General features: G+C 38.7%; 2 protein-coding genes and 2 pseudogenes across 2 annotated transcripts in view; 1 reads left to right on the top strand and 3 right to left on the bottom strand.

Moving 5' to 3' along the window:
- Positions 1–12,725, bottom strand: part of LOC137273437 (uncharacterized) — a 270,044-nt gene extending 257,319 nt beyond the window's left edge. Inside the window, exon 1 of the mRNA XM_067806126.1 lies at positions 12,716–12,725. The gene's annotated coding sequence lies outside the window, so the exon portion shown is untranslated. The remainder of the gene's footprint in view (positions 1–12,715) is intronic.
- LOC137272382 (uncharacterized) lies at positions 1,513–6,254 on the bottom strand. Its single transcript, XM_067804758.1, has 6 exons — positions 6,233–6,254; positions 5,457–5,510; positions 4,483–4,601; positions 2,697–2,837; positions 1,963–2,009; positions 1,513–1,570 (listed from the first exon to the last, which is right to left on the bottom strand). The coding sequence occupies exons 2-6, from the start codon at positions 5,507–5,509 to the stop codon at positions 1,532–1,534; spliced, it is 399 nt and encodes a 132-aa protein (XP_067660859.1). The 5' UTR covers position 5,510; positions 6,233–6,254; the 3' UTR covers positions 1,513–1,531.
- Positions 12,726–13,265: 540 nt separating the features above from the next.
- LOC137271661 (uncharacterized) lies at positions 13,266–15,630 on the top strand (annotated as a pseudogene).
- Positions 15,631–17,405: 1,775 nt separating this feature from the next.
- Positions 17,406–19,927, bottom strand: LOC137271660 (uncharacterized; annotated as a pseudogene).
- Between the last annotated feature and the right edge of the window lie 2,166 nt (positions 19,928–22,093).

Genomic DNA, 22,093 nt, shown 5'->3' with positions numbered 1-22,093 from the left:
TATACTACAAGATTTATATTTACCTTGAGATGGGTGCAAGTATTATCTCCATACTGCATAAGTGATGAATACGGAGCATATTTTAGTGTAAAAATAATGGTTGAAATGCTTGATATGCCCTCTTCTCTGTGCCCGAAAGAAATGTTACTAATTCCAACTGACCAGTAATCTCAAGTCTTAGAATAATGATTTTTGAGATAAAGTTACGACATTTCTGTCTGGTGAAGCAGATTAAATCATTCCATCACCTCGCTTGTGTGCACTCATTTTGGCAGAGAAACTTCAGGACGTACTGCAGATGTTGGATACGAACCCACTAGTCATCTTGTCTGCAACTGTGTGTCATGTTAGCAGTAGTGTTGAAGTAACTCGTAGTACAGATGTTGGGATATGTTACTTCAAGTCAGCTCGTCTACAGCTGTGTGTCATGTTAGCAGTGAGGCTTTGACTTGTGGACCAGATGTCGGCATACGTCCCTACAAGTCAACTCCCCTACAACTCTGTGTCATGTTTGCAGTGAGGGTTTAACTCGTTGTGCAGATGTTGGCATACGTCCCCACAAGTCAGCTCGTCTACAACTGTGTGTCATGTGGACATTGAGGTTTTAACTCGTTGTGCAGATGTTGGCATACGTCCCCACAAGTCAGCTCGTCTACAACTGTGTGTCATGTTGGCATTGAGGCTTTAACATGTAGTCCAGGTGGTTGTGTGTGTCCCGGAAAGGCTATGGCAATCATTTTAGTAATATCAAACTTGACTTGTTTATTTTTGTCACACACATGTGGATCGCTTACAACAAATCAGATTCCATGTAGATATCACAGAAAATGTTGCTGACTACAAAACTAGTGTCAGCATTAAAGAAGAAGTTGGTGGTGGTGGTGGTAAAGAATGGAATGTCATCGCATCATACCTCTTAAGTCGATACTCAAGATGTCAATCACTGGATTGCCCATCCTGTAATATTTAACGCCCAGCCCTTACAGCTGGAATATTGCTGAGTAACGGCTAAACATCATACACACAGAAACGAAACACTTGACATTCGATCCCACTGAATACACCTGCTCTTTTACACTCTGTGAGCAATGCATAAATATTAGCAAATTTGGTAGGACCGCGCCGTTGCCTTACGGGTTGTCCCGTTCAGGTTTCACAGCCGCTGACGAACAGGGTGCTGAAAATGGTTCGTTGTTCTGTTGAAATATCGTATTGTTTCAACTATTGCTTTTTAGCTACAACTGATAATGCGTGCATCAGTAGAAGTAGGTCACACTGGCCTAAGTTGGTCACACTGGCCTAAGTAGATCACTCTGGCCGAAAGAATGTCACTCTACCCGAGGTAGATCACTTTAGTCGAAGTAGGTCACACTGGCCGAAGTAGGTCACTCTGTCACATGGTCATGCATAGATCGTGGTCGCGCAACCTATTCTATATATTCGGCCACGTACGTCTCACGCTTACCAGTGGACACACGTTTGTGTTTACCAGAAGAAAAATTAACAACGTACTGATGTTCATAGTTTTTTTTTATTTACCAACCGGGTGATTCTGTACTGAGGACAAAATCTAGAAGAAGAAAAACATTAATAATTAGAGTTCAAATTGCGCTCACAAATATTGAATACCTGACTTTGGATGTTGAAGGGTTACAAGAAACTTGACACAAGTTGAATTGTTTGTAACGCCAAAAGCAACGTAAAATCGTACTTACTTACTCACTCACCCTTACTTCTTTCTACTTGTTCTACGGGATCGAACAAACACACTGAGTGAAATGATGTTTCTCTAAATCTTGTATTAAATACTTTATTTAAATTTTGTATAACGGAATTCTTTGCACTTTGATTTACCTCAAAATTGATGATGTGATTTGTCTCATTTTCTAGCTAAAAAGCTGAATTGTTTTGCTTGTCATTTGTTAAAAATACTTCCTTGTTCGGAGCGCGATGATGACTTACACTCTTGTACTTGGAGACGAATTCCGAGAGGCTGACAGCACCATCACCTGAGAAGATGATGACATGAGTGAGTGAGTGAGTTTAGTTTTACGCCGCACTCAGCAATATTCCAGCTATATGGTGGCGGTCTGTATAGAATCAAGTCTGGACCAGAGAATCCAGTGATCAACAACATGGGCATCGATCTGCGCAATTGGGAACCGATGACATGTGTCAACCAAGTCAGCGAGTCTGACCACCCAATCCCGTTAGTCGCCTCCTACAACAAGCATAGTCGCCTTTTATGGCAAGCATTGTCCTATTCTACCCCGGGACCTTCACGGGTCGATGGTGACATGGTTTTGTATTTTCGTATTTGTACCTGTGTTGCTATGGTGATGTCTTTGCCGTGATATTGCTGGAATATTGCTGAAAAACCTTACTCGCTCACTCACTGTTGCTGTGGCCCAAGGCAGTTTACGTTTACGGTGTTGAAAATACGAGGGTTGTTTGATTCAGCCTCTCTCATAGTCAAGGTCTAGGTCTGTCCCTCTCTGTCTCTCTGTCTCACTCTCTATCTTCCTCTGTCTCTATCTCTCTCTGTTTTTCTGTCTCTTTCTGTCTCTCTTTATGTCTATATTTCTCTATCTCTGTATCACTCTCTCTCTCTCTCTCTCTCTCTCTCTCTCTCTCTCTCTCTCTCTCTCTCTCTCTCTCTCTCTCACGTGTTCATAGTCAACGTCAAGGTGCATTACCATTGGCGTCGAACACGGTTAGGACGTTTTTCACATCGGTCCTCAGGAGACCACCATGGTAGTTCTTGAAAATCGCATCAGCGACGTATTTCGGGGCGTGAGAACTAGCAATGTATTCTTCCTTTGTCATCTTGCCATCATCTGCAATTAAAAGACGAATTAAAATTATTGACATTCATTAACAAAAGATTGCAACTATCTAAAGCTATACTTTCGAGTGCTATGGAGTTTGATTCTAAATTAAAATGACCCGGTTAAAATTATTTTTTGCACGAACGTAGACTAATATATATTCCAGATAGTCATAAAGAAATTATGTACTAACAGAGTGGATTGCTCCGTAAACATCTATCTACAGTGCAACCTTTGTAATGTGGATCCTGTTATTCTGGAGTAAACCCTGCTTGCCATGAAAGGAGACTATGCTTGTCGTAAGAGGCTCCTAACGGGATCCGGTGGTCAGACTCGCTGACTTGGATGACACATGTCATCGGTTCCCAATTGCGCAGGTTGTCTGGTCCAGATCGATTATTTCCAGACCACCGCCATATAGCTTTAATATTGCTGAGTGCGGCGTAAAACTAAACTCACTCACTTTTCTGGAATATCACCTTTCCTATAGATTGCTGTTGGGAACATGTCATACCTGATTTAACAGAAGACGATATAGTCCAGTTAAGTAGCGTTTCATTGTGTTAGTTATTCATTAGATCGTTTCCATTCAATATCTGGGCTCATTTAGAACACGATACCATTCAGTGAAGCGCGGCATTCGTACACTGTCTCTTAAAACCACCCCTCTCGACCAAGTCAGTCTACGTGAAGGATACTCACTCTCTCTCTCTCTCCCTCTCTCTCTCTCTCTCTCTCTCTCTCTCTCTCTCTCTCTCTCTCTCTCTCTCTCTCTCTCTCTCTCTCTCTCTCTCTCTCTCTCTCTCTCTCTTACTCTCTCTCTCGGCGACACATCTTCCCAACGATGGAATTTCTTATCAATTAATGGATGCAATGCTTATACATTTTCATAATGCTTCCTATGTGTGAAAATACGACAAGCCTATCAGAATGCGCGTAACGGTTTGCGGTGCTTTGACAAGCATAATCCCGAGCGCTTAAATCGTTTATGGCATTATGTCATTGTTTATCAAATCATGAAAAATATACATTGTCTTATTGAAAGTACAAATAACGAAGCCAATGGAATTGTGTTGCCTCATGTGATGTTTGTAATAAGGATAATTCATGATACACGCACCCACTTCCTTGGGCATATTTTAGTTTCTTGGGTCGTTGATGTTTTTGTCAGCGCATTCATCATAAATTCTACCTGGGGTAGGGCATCATACTTGAATGCAAGCTCTGACAACTGGTTCACACCGCTTACACTAATTCATGAAAGGACTCTCCACAAATTCTTCATTTCGAGATGTCATTTTTGTGTATCTCTTTTCCCTTATTACAGTTAAATTTACCTTTATAGCCTAAACAGCTGGTAATAAGAACGTATTATCAACAAATCATGGGTACAAAGTGTGAAGCCCATTTATGGTATCCCTCGTAGTGATATTGGTGGAATATTGCTAAAAGCGGCGTAAAACTAAATTCACTCTTTCACCAACACACACAGTGACAATTTGGATGAGGACAACGTTTCCAAACTCTGTGTTCGTGACAAACTGGCCTTTAACAGTGAAGGTATATGATACCGAAGTTGTCTCGACTATTGTGAAAATCATATGCTTTGGAGTAATGAATTCTGAACTATAGATATGTTTTGAAAGAAACTTACGGTTGTGATCATACAAGTCAAAAACTCTCAGAAACTCTGACACATCAGCCTTGCCGCTTCCATCGTGATCTATCCTGTGGAAGGATTGCGTGAGGCCTGTCGTCAAGTCCGGCGGAGCTCTAAAAGAAATTAAACACTCAACAGCTAGAACGTGTGGCATTTCGACATCTACATGGACAGTAAACAACAATTTTAAAATACTAACATCTCAGTCCTACAGTAAACAGCACTTCGCAACCTACATATGGACAGTAAACAACACTTTTAGAAAACATACTTCAGTAAACAGCATACTAGGAATATTGACACCATGGATAATAAAAACACGTTTAGAATATTGCCACCTAGATGCTACAGGTATATTATCAATTATCGATAGATATCAGAGAAGAAACAGCAAGAAAACACGATGTAATTCTGAAATAGATCAACACATTTCACATCAATAATGAATGGTGGAATATGTATGCTTGGATTACCAACAAAGATATATATATACTGTCGTCAACATACTCTGGGAGCTACCCATGAACAAAGACTTACCGCTTGACACCTACTAGATGAGCCTGCGCAGTAAACGCGTCTGTGACAAGTAAGCTTGACAGGGAATGTAGACGAATACACCTGATTGCTACAGGTACATGAGGTAGATCGGGGATTAAGCACGTGCAAACACGCTGATCGTGGCGTGAACACAATGCCGCTTCTGTTTAACACGTGTCCAGTAGTACGATATAATAATCAAAACATAATTCGCACGAGGAAATGGAACTTTTCAGTATTTAGACGACGACCTGTTTCCATGTTGTTTGAAATGGAGTGTTCTGGAGGGCGTTCCCATATATGCAAATTTGTCAGATCTTGACTCATCTAATACTTGTCAAACAGTAACTATCGTTAACAATGATGCCAGTTGACGACATTCCCGATTATCTATTTGTAGTCTTTGAGTTAGTCTTCCTACCGTAACTTACACCGGGGCGCTTAGAGCACCGTAAGCGAAAGTCAGCACAAGAAGGCAAATCATCCTGGAAATCAAACAAAATCAATGTTTCTTTGAAACGCAGTCAGATATATCTATTTTCAAAAGTTTCATATTTTTAAAACTAAAAATAACTAAAATTAGAAGATTGTTGAGTAAGTGTAATCCGAACTTCAGTGAGGTAATGGATCGTCAGTTTAGCGTTTGAGGAAAGTTGATAACGATTATGAATCTTTCGATATGTTGCAGACAAACCCTGAGACATAAAGAGGGTAAATCCAGGATTCGAACCAACGGTCATTGGATTCTGGCACGCTAAAGGGAAACAACCTCGCATGACCCTTTAGGCGATCGTTATCTGTGTGTATAAGCTGCTTTCAGACCGCTGGCGCTGGTGTATGTATGTATGTATGTATGTATGTATGTATGTATGTGTGTGTGTGTGTGTGTGTGTGTCTGTGTGTGTGTCTGTGTCTGTGTCTGTGTCTGTGTCTGTGTCTGTGTCTGTGTCTGTGTGTCTGTGTCTGTGTGTCTGTGTCTGTGTGTGTGTGTGTGTGCGTAAAATATTAAAATGTTATAAATGAAATAATAAAACAGCAAGAATATTTTTTAAACATCCACGGTTCCGGCCAATAATAACATAAAAACAAAACGTATTTACATGAAAGGACAATGATAGCCTTTCCATTGTACACGTTCAACACTGTTGAATATTAAAACAACTGTGACCGTTTCTCTGGATATGATCATGAGTTTAGTTTGACTTACCCGCGTAACGTACAACAGAACTGGCAGAAAAGACAACGAACTTATTAACATATATATTAACCCTAAAAAACTATCTAAACACACCCCTTGTCATGTGACCACGATAAAGAGAACTAATCTTAAGAAAGACAAGCTGGCATCTCCCATACCAAAGTACTATGCACACGTCATCATAATCAGAGTGTCTGAAAGAGTGAATTTAGTTTTACGCCGCACTCAGCAATATCCCAGGTATATGGCGGCGGAAGAGTATCTGAGGAGTATATAACTAGATATATATTTACCTTGAGAGGGGTGCGAGTGTTATCGCCATATCTCGATGCTCATGATGTCAATCACTGGGCTGTCGATTCTGTATTGAAGTGGAGGTTAAGACCATTAAGACTAAAGCTTCAGTGAAAGCCTCTCGCAAGTGGGCAGATGTGTAAACAGATGTGAATAGAACTGAACGACGACGGACGAGAGGACGAAACACAATAACATGAGGGCACTCATGGGATAAAAAAGGACAACGTCTACACCTGGATCAGTACGAGATTCATACCCAACTGGAACACAAGGTCTGCGCCGCATTAACGAGTGAGACTTGGCCCATGGAACATTGGAGGGTGGTCTCGAAAAGAGGGAGAAAATGAACAATTAAGAAAGCATATTGTAACATTTTATGACTATGATGCAGTGTTTGTGTGTGTGAAACATTTTTACGTAACTGTGATTCGATTGATTTGGAAGGTTGTGTCTGGAATACAACTGGCCTGTTTGCTAATGCAAAACGTGGTAGTGGAAATGTGGGGATATTTTTCAAAAGGTATATCACAACTAGATACAAAGTTGAAGTTCTAAATGACGAACGAGGATTTCCCGTGGCTACTGATAGTGAACGGAAGAGCAGTCGATAGTCTGTGCGTTGTTGTGCGACTTCGGTTGGACCAACAAAATCATGTGATCGACAGGAGATGTTCCCGATAAAACAGATAAGACAATAAGACATAATTTAAAGGTCACATGCAACGTAAAACACAACTTTGCAGATTCTGGTACCTTTCGGTATGCACTTACCGAAACAAATCATAAAAAATGCCAATTCAACCTATAAAGTTGAAAAAAACGCGATGAAAAAAAAGCCCGCGAAATCGGAGTTCAAACGTTTCACTAAATTCCCCCCAGCGCTGGGGGGAAAACTGGTTTCAACTGCTGTGCTGCGCTGCGTCCATAACGCATGCGCAGTGAATAGGTTCGAGGAGCATGAAACAGTATGCATGCCCAGCGGCTGAGGTCGTGAGCAGTAGTCTAATCTTGGTTGTGTACACAAACAAGTAATTAATCTACTCGTTACGTTAAACAACTTGTTGATTGTGGTAAGCAGTCTCTGTCACAGAGAAAGCTCAATGTCTGTTTTATTCACACCTATATGTCTGTCTGCCTGTCTGCTAAAGACAACATGCATACACAGCTTCAATCATTGACCACGTGCAATTTGAACTTAACACCTATCAGACTATACGACATAAAGAAAATAAGTTGATTTATGACTCGTGCACCCGAGTCCCGTGTCTGCCACATTATGTAATTAGGCGGGTGTGATACATATGACGTTTTTATGTCTGTGGGTTGCCAACAAACTACATTCACTTTTTTCGGATGACTGGATCTGACGGAAACTGGTGCAAACTCCTGTCAGTTTCAAGTCCTGCTTTGTACTTAATCGAATGACAGATTCCAGCCACGCAGTAGTTTACCATCTCTGCTGACATGATTTTTGATTGGATCGAGCGCAAATTCAGAGAACATGTATTTTCCAAACCCAACATCTCTATATACATTCTTCATGGATAACGACTTCTTTTCGTGTATATGATTTTGTTTGACAACAGTATATGAATCCATACTGAAACGTCGCATCAAGTACACAAAAAGAAGTTGTTATCCATAAAGAATCTTACTTTCTTGTGACTGGCTATACTTCTAAAATGCCCATCAAACAGATCACCTTTCTGTACACACAATGAACCCTCAGCATATCAGCAAATGAACCAGCCAATCGGAAGCCGTCGTTACACTTGAGTGCATATCCACCCGCTATGACTGGGTTCGGTCTCTCGAGGGCTTCGTTTCGGGGGAAGTGAGCCAAAGTACAAAATATTGCACTTTTGAACCGCGATTGTACGCTTATAATTGTGTATATTTGTATTTTTAAAAGCAGCAATGTATATTATATGTCATGAATAAGTGATAAATGTGTTTTAATTATGTTTGATTTTTTGGTTGCATGTGACCTTTAAGGATAGGGGATTAAGGATAATATTTTATTGAAGATGAGATTCACATACTGTTTGTCTGTGAAACGTATGATGTTCTCAGAAAGTATGGTTATTGAGAGCAAACACTTTTAATCCATAAGATCCTTGTCTTGAAGCACAGGCAAACTGTTGCGCAGCATAGAGAAAATGACCAGTCTTCTTATATGCGAGCTAAGCGAGTAAAGGTCAGCAACGTACTATCCTCGCTTCGGTTCGAAAAATATTTTTCATGCCAGAATAAAATATCGCCACCATCATGAGTATATACCCATTTCTTCACTGGATTGTGTTCTCACATTTCCAACCCCATGTTGAACAATTACTCACGTGAATTATTTTTATTCAACATTCTAAGCACATCTCGTGGTATATCAGACCGTTCTTCGCCTCCATTCCCCTTTCCAGCTTCCGGTTCAAAGGAGAGAAGGAACAGAAGTGTTTTTATGTAGAACCAATGATACAAAGATTCTAACAATAACGACTAAAGAAACGACAAATACACCCCAACACGTTCATGATAAAATTAGGCAATATGGTATTTCTTTTCAATTTCTGCTTAATCTTGTTCCGTCACTCCTATGAACCGGAAGCTGGCAGGGGAATGGAGGCGAAGAACGATCTGAATACTCGCTTGACGCTTAAAATGTTGAGTAGAAACATACTTCACGTTAATAATTATTAAACATGGGGTAGAAATCTGAGAGTACAACCAAGTGAAGAAATGGGAGTGTACCGTTGATGGTGATGACATCATGTTTTGACATGAAAAATATTTTTCGATCCGAAGCGATGGAAGTGCGTTGCCAACCTTTGCACGCTTCGCTCGCACATAAGAACGCTTGTCATATTCTCTATGCTGCGTAGCCCCATTTGAGCTACAGTTTGCCTGTGCTTGAAGTTATTTACTCGTACACTGTAATGTCCCTTTTCTGCATAGTACATGTATACGCTTATCTAAAGTATGGAAACTGATGGCCATCACCATTAATCCATAAACACTTAGCCTTGCATTTATCACTGGTACGCAGTAATGCCTTAACCTGTATAGGAAATGCCTGTATGTATATAAAGTATGGAAACTGTGATCCATCACTACTAACCCAAAGCACTAAAGCACTAAGCCCTTCAGTTATCACCAGTACACTGTAAGGCTCAGCATTTAAAAACTAAAAATAGAGATCAAGGCGTGTACCTAACCCTCTGCCTGGTGTGTCAACAAGGACTCATAGACTCACCATCTATCAGCTGTGTAAACAACTATGTATTGTTAAAACTTTCCTCCTTTCATCTCTCCTCTGTGATTGTACATACCTAATTACATTTATGTGCTTGTATACACATCTTACCTCTCTGGCTTCATGTATACCTGTATATATTCTGCAATGTTACCTATGTTCATTATCCACCTGACGAAGGGGCACGAATTAGCCTTGAAACGTCGTGTTAAAAGAATTAAAGAAGTTGTCATCTATAATAGTGTCTTGTATATAAAGATTTGCAAATGCATTTAGTCGTCCATATAATATATTTGTTAGAAATTCTCACATCTGTGCCTGTTCAGCAGCTACATTCTCATTGTTAGAATGATTTAACAAAGAGAGTATGAATCACGGGTCCAAGACCTCTTTGTTGAATAAATCTGTCTGTCTAGATCTATATGTCTGTAAGTCTGTCTGTTTACGACTTTGATTGAGCACATCTATGACTACTAAAATTTGAACAAAATCGTGTTAGCTAGTGATTTAATGCACGAAGAACCTCTACAATATCAAAATTTTGGGTGAAAAAATAAACCCATAAGGACAGCTGCTACTGTGCGTTCTAAATGACTGTAAAATGTGCAGAATGTGGAGTGATAACTTTACCTCTGTCCCACATAGAGACAGAGCTGTCGTGGACTACGTGATTGTACCATATGAAGTTTTAAATGAAGTGCCTAACTTCAATGCGAATATGATGCCTCACGTCATAAACAGTACGGAGGAGGCAGCAGTGTTCCAGACCATTCTTTAGTAGATATGGCATTAAATGCTCTTTGCACTATGCCATAAACTGCCTCTAGATCGTGCAAATAGTCATAGTACCAATTGCCACGTCGTTGCCTGAAAGTTTCATCAACGACGAGGCGTATCTGCCTTTTACTGCAGGACATCACTGAATAGATCGAAAAAACACAAACTGAAGAAAAGTGCGGACAGACGCCAGGAAAAAAAACATCAGGGAGAAAACACCAGGTCATGTATACTCGTGGAAAATCCCCTAAGCCTTAAAGGGTCAGGTTAGGGATACGGAAAACAGGGGTATGGGCATTCATTCTGCTGTTACTGTCAAAGATTGGTATCAAAAGTAATTATATATTTGGCACTGAAACATTTTTATCCCTAACAACGCGCTTTGCAGGGGTATTAAAATGGACTCCATGCACATTTGTCTTTAAATCCTTCTGTATTCCTTCATCAAAACTGGCTCATAGACAGATCTGGAGGTGTACTGGTTTTGATAGCCTTGGATTTCTGAATAAAATGCCTTGGCATTTTCATGGCAACAAGTTTGTCTTCGACTGAAAAATGTGTCCATGTTCTTTTCCGGAGCAGAACTCTAAACCTGTTTCCTTACCCTTTTTTGTACATACGTATATCTTGCGGTGCTCATGAGTAGTGCTGGATACAAAATATGTTTCTGATAATTGTGTGTGTGTGTGTGTGTTTCCGTGGCGACTGAAGTTGGTGGTATTGCTCCTCTCTAGAGCACAACTCAAAATACTGTCAATACTTTCCTTCCACTTTGCTATATATCCGCCAAAACATGTTAAATAAACACAACTTGTAGACATATTTATGAAGACTCTTTTGCCATTGTGGGGGATATTGTAGTGAACGCTATGTATCTTAGCTAGGGATATTGATGACTACGCCATAACTTCATGCAGGCAATATACAGTGAAGCTCCAAAAGCAAATGAAATCATAACCTTTGATTCAGAATAAACTTCATGTAAAATTTCATATACTTATCATTGTTAAACTTCTCAATATCAGTAAAATTTGCACCTTGAAAAGCATACTTTTCTGAACTAATACTTCATTGACAGTTTTAGAAATCCTGCTATTTTTGCTGTCAAAAGGAAGAGGTACTGTCATATTTGCAAATGGAATTTCTTCAACTGACCAAACAATTAAAGCCTTCGGTCAAGTGGTGTATGAACAAGAGTTAAATATGATATTTGGCATTGTGAAGTAATTTGAATGAGTCTAACCTTATAACAATTAATTTCTAGATGTATCCACCATATGTTAGCATTTGTATATATCTGACTTTCTGAACTGAGACTTCATTGAAGTATATAAGTGACTTAAAAAATAAAAACCTTTTTCATCAATGATATATGAACAAGAGTTTAAATATGATATTTGCGTTTGTGCTGTAATTTGAATGATCCTTCCCGGTTTGACAATTGCTTCGTAGCTGTATCCCTTATTTTGGTATGTGTTTATAATTGAAACATAAAAAACAATGATTTGCTACTTGTTTGCTAATATGGAAAAGAAGAGATGTGCAGCAAGGATTGGAGCTGGGTGATTGAAACCTAACACAGCATGGAAATATTTGAAAGTGATATTCAAGGCAGTAGAAATGAGAAATGAGGAATGTTAACGTTTTTTATTATTTAATTTTTAGGCATTAATGGAATTTAGAGATAATTAATTCGTTAACTCATTTATTATTTAATTCCTACATTCCATATGTCTTATTAGTAAACTAGGTTTTATAGTCAAACTTTTAGGAGTAGTACAGAAACACCAATGCACTGTCAAGGTGGCAGCAATGATCCAATATAATGAATATTGTAGAAAGCATTGAAAACTCCACAGCAATTCCTTTCAAAACAGTTCTTGAAAGGGCTAGCTGGTGAGTCGGTCTTGACTGGGAACAAAAGTCTCTGCACAATCCTTTTAATTATCTGAAAATGTATGAAAATTTGTTATAAACAAACAGCGAGGTGTGGAACACGTGTTACTATTTTAGGGAGGGAATCCCTTCGCGTCCCGTGATTTAAAATGGCGCCGCTCATGCGATCGATCGCCTGAGATGTTTGATGGCTTGCAAATATTTATTTTGGAGTATTTTGATAACGACACTAGGGCACACATCTAGGTATAAGTACAAAGAAGCCATTCATATACGTTTTTCGTGCGCAATAGTCGCAACGAGTGCGACAAAGGATTTCCACCATTGCAGCCAATGGAGGTGACTTAGATTTTGTCTCTCTTGAATTGTACCTGAAATCTGCATTGTTATATTGACTTGTGACTTTGTATACCTTGCTCTCGTTGCATAATGATACAGAATTTGAACGACAACGACTTGTCATTGTTCTATTTTGCTGGTTCACAGGGGATTTCTTAAATTGTTGTCACGGTAAATTCTTAACCGTAACAAAGTTGGGGGCTCGTCCGGGATAGAATTTATTTGACATTTGAGACCATTTGTGAAATTTATTCCAAATTTCTGCAATTTTGCAACAAGTTAATTGTTGAACCAGCAAAATGGTGTTTGAACTTGAGAAGTTTGTATTGTCCCCTGACTCTGAGACAATAGGACGTACCGCCGAACTAATCCGCCAGGGGCGTGCGTGTACTAGAAGTTATACTCTGTGATGGTTCCGCCATTCGAATGCGCTGCGAATTAATCCCCGCGAACTTCAACTAGAGCCGTGGCCAGGTTTACGTAAATATGGCAAGTCAGTACTGCCTGTGGTCTGTCCCAAAACTGAAATACGAGCTTCGTCAAAGAAACGCTTCGACATCAGGAAGAAAACTTGCACTGATCGAGAGGTATGTAACCCATTTTTTTTATCTATCAAGCAGACTTTCATTCAAAATCTTCGATAATCACTGCAGTTTCTGCTTGTCACCGCACCTCTTTCCAACCTGTAAAATCCGCACTGTTTCTGTTGTCTACTAACTACTGTCGGTGGCTAAATTGATATATTTCAGTTGTTGTAATCTGTGAAGTCATGACCACCTGTAATATGTTAGGTACCTATAGCCAAAACTCTTGACTATATCTATCGATTGCTCCAGATTTTATGGGTTTATTTTTTCATAATTTTACCGCATGACGCCATTTCTGCAATTTCGCCTGATGATGGGATCGAAACATAAGACCGTGTTAATACCGGTAGATGATGTCTTCCACAACAGAAATAAGCTATATTCACTAGAAAAAACATTTAACACATTTATTATCGATTTTCTCGTCCGGAAACTTTCGTCTAACTGCGAGTACTGTCCGTTTTTCGGCCACCTTATGTGTTCGTTCGTTTGGCACATCATACCACCATAACTGCTGCAGCTTTGCACTAAAGTAAATCAAATTAACAAACCAATGTGCGAAATAATAAAAAAGTAGAGTCATGCGCTTTGTCTTCATATCAGTTTTAGGAGCAATCGGTTTGGTTGAAAAAAGTTCCAAAAACTTAGCTACCAATACACATGTATTACTTATATATGTGACATCCTGCGTCGTGGTCTACAGATTAAAATAACCTTATTTCTTTTCTGATCTTTATAGTAACTGATGGAAAGTATTATGTCCAAGTGTTATACATATGACACATTATCTCAGCCAAAATTTCCTTCATATGTTTCATTTTTTAAATATCATAACATTTTCTGTAGTAAACTTAATTAACTTAATTATAATTAATTAATATTAACGTTTTCTACATATCATTATGCACAAATGCATATTCTCAAATATTAATTGCACAAATTCCATGTCTTTTCAGACTTGAATCGTATGACAGAAATCATGATTTTGTTAGGCCGTCTGTCTCCATTCCATGTCCAGTAGACACAATATGGCCAGTATCAGGATTTGTACAGCTGATACCTTCCCATCATGGATTGCTGCCTCCAATATCCAAGGAAATGATTGATGGCTATTTCATCTACCGTCTGGCAGGAGACGTGCAAGCCACACAAGATGTCAAGGCCATAGAAAAATGAACACTGATGCTTGAAGGGGACAGGGTGCTGGCATGCAGTGTCCCCACGACATCTACAGATGTCTTCTTCAGCTGCATTGTCAGTGTATCCATGAAACACGAGGTATAACATGTAATCCTGAAATTGGAAACAAATGCTTAAATCTTGAAATAATAACAGAAATGAATTTAATTTGTCAAAGATAACATGCAATGTATGACCACAATCCTATGGTTGGTTGGGTTTCTCAGTGATTAAGGGGTTTGTTAGTTATGCTGAAGACCTGTTTCTCTTGCGGTGCAGAGTGGGCAAGGCCCTATTCTGGTGTCACTTATAATATTATAAGTGTGAAATTATATTTACTCACTCCATCCTACTATATTCCTAGGTCACCTACAACTACAAAATAAAGGTGGAGAAGACCGGGGAGCCAGTCAATTCTCACTGTGAGTGTCCAGCAGGGTAGGGTCCGCATTCCACATGCAAACACATAGCTGCAGTGCTCTTAATGTTAGAGCACTTCATCTTCACTGGCAGTGTGCAAATTGGGAAGAGCTCGACAGAGAACTTGCAGTTGTTCCACAAACCCCAAAAAACTTATAAAGGTAGGTCTGTGTTAAACACTAGAGCCAACTGGTCACACCAGTGCCTCTGCTACCTGATGTATGAATTGATAATGCCCCATCCTTCAGTATTTCAGGAAATGCTTTTGTTGTATATCGGACTTGATAAAGCTTGTTAAAGTTTGTATTTTTGTATGCAGGTCAGATTTGTTAATTTGAACATGATCATTATAAGAATTTATGATCTTCATCTTCTATTCAGGATCACCTGTGACAGCTCAGTCTCTACCATCCAAGGGAAAATGGTCTCCGCACATGTTTGATGATCCAAGGCCACATGAATACAGACAGATGAGTGGCTACAATGATAGAGTATGCAACATGATAGTAAATTACTGTGCTGCATCAACTCATGACATCGCCCTCCGATACCTCCTCCCAAAGGCTGACATACAGACCGCTGCTGCTGACCATGGTCATATGTTCAAGCCACTTACAGAGTACATGGGTGACAGAGCACTGAAGGTACTTCAAAATCTTGTTTGATAATAATAAGTGAAAGGAAACACATGTACTTTTTATATTTATGATTGTAAAATGTATGTGCACAAATGACTGAACTGCTACGGTCTACCTGTAGACATACCTTTCGGGTGAAAGGGAACATTGTACATCTTGAAATATGAAGAAATATTAATGGTTTAACTATGTACACACTTGGATGAACTTGAAAATACCTATCTTTAAACTACCTTTCAAATGAGACTAAAATTACGTACATTTTCATGTACATACATACATACACACACACACACACACACACACACACACACACACACACATACATATGATTTACCTGTCTGTAAATCCACCTGTTCTCTTCATTTGAAGGGACAAAATGACGTATGCTGTAGTCAATGACACAATTTTCATATCAATAATCATTACAGTATTTCAGATAACTGATCTATTCAGTCAGCTCTAGTTTACTCATGGCAACAATGTTACACGCTGATAGTTTAACACTCTGCTAACAATGATAAGGTATGCATGCTCCTTCAAAATAACACTGCATGACGTATGAACTTGGAAGTATTTTGTAATGAATGTGGCATGCCAGACAAAATACTACTTGGTTGACATGAAAACCTCTCTGGAAAAAATCTTTTAACTGAAGATTTTTCTTTCCATTTGTATTCCCACTCTACAACAAATGTAATACTGTAATGTGCATATATTTACTCATATATAATACACATACATACATACATACATACATACATACATACATACATACATACATACATACATACATACATACATACATGTGCGTACACATTATATATAGATGAAAGTACAAACTGTTACACTTACTTACTTTGACAGTATACAGTTGTTTTGAAGATCTAACACTTAGTGTGTGTAGATTATGAAGCAAGTCTTCATATCATCAATGAAGCTTGTCAGTATTTCAGACTATGGAATTGTCACTAAGAATGCCTCCATACATGTCTGACATAGGGATTTACAGGAAGCAAAGTCTTGCGTAACACTTGAAAGTTGACGCTACAAAAGTAATTACCGGTAATGAATCCACAGGGCTGCAGAAATACTTTTGTAAATATTTCCATGAAGTAACAATAAGTTGTTATTGAGATTGATGGGTCATGGTATCATTTGCAATTTCATTACCGTTACAATAACAATTAATGTGTTGATCATGATACACAATACAATAACAGCAGTAATGATAACACATAAGTGTCTTGGACTCACATTTTGTTGTCAAGGAACCATGAAGATTTTCAGTCCAAGGGACTCTCAAATACAGGACTCAAGCTAAATCCCTGGCTTGAGATGAGTCAAGATGATCGTTGAAAACGTAATGCTTTGTGTGGTTTGATTAATTGACGTTTGTGAAGGTTATGGTCTGGTTATAAAGCTGTGCACATAGTGAAGTATAATAATGCATTAATCAAACAAAAACCTGTGCATATAGTCATGTACATTCATGTTCATGCATATTCAGTATGGAAAAAACTGATTTCTTTGCAGATAGATGATATGAAATGATTACCTGTAATCATCAGTTTTACTCATGAAACAAAGTTTGTGAAAAAATGAAGTAATTTCAACAAAGTGGGAATCATATCACACAGGGGATTTTCATGGAACAAAATTACAGTAAAGGGGCCCCACTGAGTTGGGAGATTCAATGACAGATGTTCTCAGATTATTGGGTCTACACTTCAGGTCACTGTCAGTTTAACATCACATTTTATCAATACATGAAATTCTGTAAGATGTTGTGAAGAACAGATTCAAACAAATTCATTAACAATGGAGTTTCTAAAATTAAATAGCAAAGCAAACATAAACAATCCGTGATCCAAGTACCACTTTACTGGGTGGAAGATATTTTTCAAAATTGTGAAGGTCTTACTTAGACCAATTATTCGTTCAACATGGATTCTTTTAGAAACAATTCTTCTGTCCTTCACAACATCCTCTGGTTCTAATTGTGATTTGCCTTTCAATAAAGTTGGAGTGTTCACTTGGACATCCTGGGTTGCAAATAAATCTTGAACCATAATGCCCCTGTCAGCCATAATGCTATCCTGTTTCTCAAACATACCATGTGATGGGTTAAGCAAAGGACACTGCTCAACTCTCTGTCACCTGCTGACAACCCCCATATGATTCACTAATAAATGAAACTACCCCTCTAGGTGTGCAGCCAATCATGGTTTTTAATGTGTTTTGATGCTTGTAGGTGGACCATGTCATACTCTGAGCGTACTACATGCGATGGTTTTTTGATTGGTATCTCTGTTGCATCTAAAATAACTCTGGTGTTTTTGAATTTCTTACCGAAGTCAGTTGGCATGTGGTCATCAACTGTTCCTCTTGTTGGCCATATCTGTAGGTCTTTCAGTTGGAAATATAAGAAATTGATCCATGTTATAACAATCTGTGAAACAGTGGAATATGATATGCCAAACATAAAGCTTAATTCAAGGTCATCCATGGCCTGTCTTAATTTCATTAATGTTACAAATAACTGGTCTTTTGGATGCAACATTTCACACTGGCAGTTCAGTTCAAAAACTGATGGATCAAGCAAGTGGAAGAAAAACCTAAAGTGATCATAATCACGGAAACCAGAGTAGTACAATACAGCCTTTGGATTACTGATATATGCTTCTATAGAAGAAGATCCCAATAAAGAGCATTGTGCAGACTGAGAGTTACTTTGGCATGATTCTACTGGTTTATCCAAGTTAATTGTGCTGATAGTATCAATGTCTTCTCTGGTACTAATCACCACCTCTTCAGACACATCCAATATAATACATGACAATTTTATGGATAGCAACCTCTAGGGTTTATTTTCACTACGCTTCGGGGCTTATCCTAGCCCCCTCATCAGGTTAAGCTGAACTGAACAGTCCCCCTCATCAGGTTGATCTGAACTGAACACTGTCCAGTTCAGCTCAACCTGATGAGGGGGATAGGATAAGCCCCGAAACGTCGTGAAAATAAACCCTAGAGGTTGCTATCCATACAATTGCCATGTATTACTATGCCAACTTCTAAATGCCTTTGAAGAATCACATTCAATATAGCTTGATCAGCTTCTTCTTCCCTGAGTTCATGGGCTCTCTTGGGTCGAGATGGTAGTGTTGACATGAATGATGTATGGGGGAAGACGGAAGGAACCGCACCTGTCCGGAGACGACTTCTTTCACCTGATTTTAACCTAAGATACCAAAACATGAAAGGTAACAATTTTATTTGATTTAAAAACACAAATGGCATATATTTTTGGAATTAACTAAGAATCACTAAGAAGCGATAAACAACCAGCTCTTAGTAGCAACTATAATTTTACTACTTACATCAAAAGACATTGATACTAAAGTAACATTTATGATTTTACATAGATGTAACCCAACTTATCTGAACATTACCTTTAGAGTTTACTAATAATATTAAATGATACAAAACTTAGTTTCCAAGGTTTCCTTGAGTGATTCTTCAGTCGGCAGCTTCAGGCTTGTCATTGTTGTTATGAGCCCCTAAGAAGATCAATAAAACACAAAGCAACAAGAACAAACAATAAACAACCAACCATGCAATAATCAGAATGAAATTAATTTGAGAACATGGAATAAATCAACAATGGTTGTAGAAAGCCATAGTCCCATTTTCATTATATTTCGTATAAGAATCTGTGTAATCTTTGTGTGTAATTTGCTCCAAAAATGAGAATATTGATATCATTTATCGGATTTTGACATCACTGGAAACAGGTCAAACCTGCTTCTATCAACATGCTTCTTTGAAATACAACCATTATGTTCAGATAGAGATCTACACATGTTTTTATTCTAAATCTACAGACGACATGAATGTTCAAGATATCATATTCAAGTATCATTCCTGTTATATACATGAATTTCTGTAACTCGTTCATAAATAGTCTCAGCTGCAGCTGAACATACATGTTTACATAAGACAAATATATGAAGAAAAGCATATTTATCAACTTTACTTCGGGCAAAAAAGGACAATAGTTAATAAATCATGCATAATCAAACAGTGTGTCATTCTTAAACAAAAACAATGTGTTTTACGAACCTAATAATGTATCCCTGTAGTCACCATAGGTAAAGTGGGCCCGACAGACGACATCGCTTTTGCCAGGTTTCCATAGGTTCTTCATCGAAACATCAACTCTTCGTACGGCTACGCGCCATTTCCGTCGCAGGTCAGGATCTGATGGATATTTGTGTCCCCCAACATTACTTTTGCAACCCGGAACAGAACAGTATCTTGGCATGTTCGCACCGCTCTCGACCTTGTCTCCGATACGAGCAACTATGAAAGCTGACTTCCGGTTTCGCGCTCTAACCTCTAGTACACCCACGCCACCTAACGAGAAAATTTTGGCGGTGTCTCCTATTAGTCAGTTGAGGAAGTCAGATTTATTGCAGATTTCTTCACTTCTCAAACTTGATGCCAAACCTGCAATGAGGAAATTTCAGATTTTGAAAATTGTGTTGAACCACTATACTGATGAAGGAATGTTTGGAGATGATGTTTTGGAAATGGTGCCAGAGGAATGTTCAGATCAATTGGAAATAAAGAAACTTGAGATTCAATCACAAATTCAAAAGGAATAAAATAAGAAACAGGAAGAATTGAAAGGATGGAAATACAGTTTGAGATGGAGAGGGAAAGGGAAAAAGAAAGGAATTAGAATTGAAGAAATTAGAAATTGACATATAAATTGCTTTGAAAAAACTTGAAAACCCTTCTCAGACCTCATATTCTTCCTCATTTGATATTGCAAGTCATGCTAGGCTTGTACACCCTTTTAATGAGAAAGAATTTGACAAAATGTTTCTACATTTTGAGAAAGTTGCTGAAAATCTGTAATCACAAGATTCCTGAAATCACAAGAAACATCTCTTGTTCTCCAACTTCGTCCACAGTGATGATCCTTGCACATATCACTTGCTGTGCTTTTACGAGTCACCTGTCGTTTCCGGTCCATGCAGGGCAAACTAATCACTGGTTTGCGCCGTTGGCGCCATATGTAAAGGTATCAGAAACTGCAAAGTTGTGTTTTGCGTTGCATGTGACTTTGGGCTAATGAGATGTAATGATTCTGCAACATGATATTTCACCAACAAGGATGACTGATTATAAATAGATACTCTCATAATGACATTGAATTTATGCTTAAATCATTAAACTGAATGTACACCTCACCTTGACGTTTGTGTCATTGTTTATTCAATAAATGCAAACTTCTAAATCAAACTTTACCTTAACCCTTAGACTGTCATATGTAGACCACATATATAGTGATAGAAACTACCAGTCGCAAATGGCCAATATTTCTGTCTTTGGGACACTGATATTTTGGGGAAAAAACATTGCAGGTAGTGGCCACAAAATGTTGGGGTATTTGTACTGATAAATAGCCACTTTGGCCACAAGCAAATGTCTATCACTGTATGTATGGTTCCATCATATGTGTGTGACCGCAATACTCCGGCTTCGTGGGTTTTAAACATTTCATTATAAGTGTAAGTAAGTAACAAGAATGTATTTACAGAGCGCCTTATATCCACCACAGAGATGCTTAGTGGTGCTCTGACAAGACTGGGAAGGAAATAGTTCATATAGCTTTTACAGAAAGGCAGCAGTGAACAGATCTCTTTAACAGAGACTTAAAAGTTTCTTTTGAAGACGTGTTCCTGATTTCCTTTGGATGAGGGTTCCACAGTTGAGAGCTGGTAAAAGAGAAACCTCACTCAGACAGTTGCATGAACTATAAATACTGATAAATATAGTGACCATGTCCATTAAAAGCGAAACCACGTATTTATTCCTTATCATACAGTGGGTAGTGTTCTCGGCAGGATAAAGTCAACGAATATTAATAGGTATCTGTTGGGGTCATATACGGATACCTATGCAAATTAGGGAGGTCATATGCAAATTTTAGGGACTACTTTCACAGTGTAAACAAACACGGCGCCGAGGTGTCGGCGGTCTCTCCGCTGTCAGTGCTTGGCTCTCAGAAAAGTCATGCCTGGTTATGATAGATGGAGTAGATTACAAAGCAAAGATAGAACTCCATTGGCTTTCGAAGATACCAACATCAGTTCCCCCACCAAATGTCAGTATTAGCGAGAGAACGGCACAGGAATCCAGGTGCACAAACTCACGCCAACATTAAATTGTATCTGTTGTTCAAAGTGTTGCTTGAAGGATTCTGAAGTTCCACTCGAGTTAGTGGTTATTTTTTAAACGTAAGCTAAAATTTCTTGACTAATCGTGCTTTAACATAAAAACGTACTGGGACTTACATGACGTAACGCAGTCAAAAGAGTGATCAGTAAAAAACTTCGTCAGCGAGCTTGTGACGTCACGTATTGCTATGCACATATTTGTGACGTCAAATCTCAGGAAGTTTAATTTCATGATCGGTGGC

Source organism: Haliotis asinina, chromosome 2, assembly GCF_037392515.1.
Source record: "Haliotis asinina isolate JCU_RB_2024 chromosome 2, JCU_Hal_asi_v2, whole genome shotgun sequence".
Classification (NCBI taxonomy): Eukaryota; Metazoa; Mollusca; class Gastropoda; order Lepetellida; family Haliotidae; genus Haliotis; species Haliotis asinina.
Note: the sequence above shows the minus strand (reverse complement) of the source record. Positions and strands in the feature narration are given on the sequence as shown.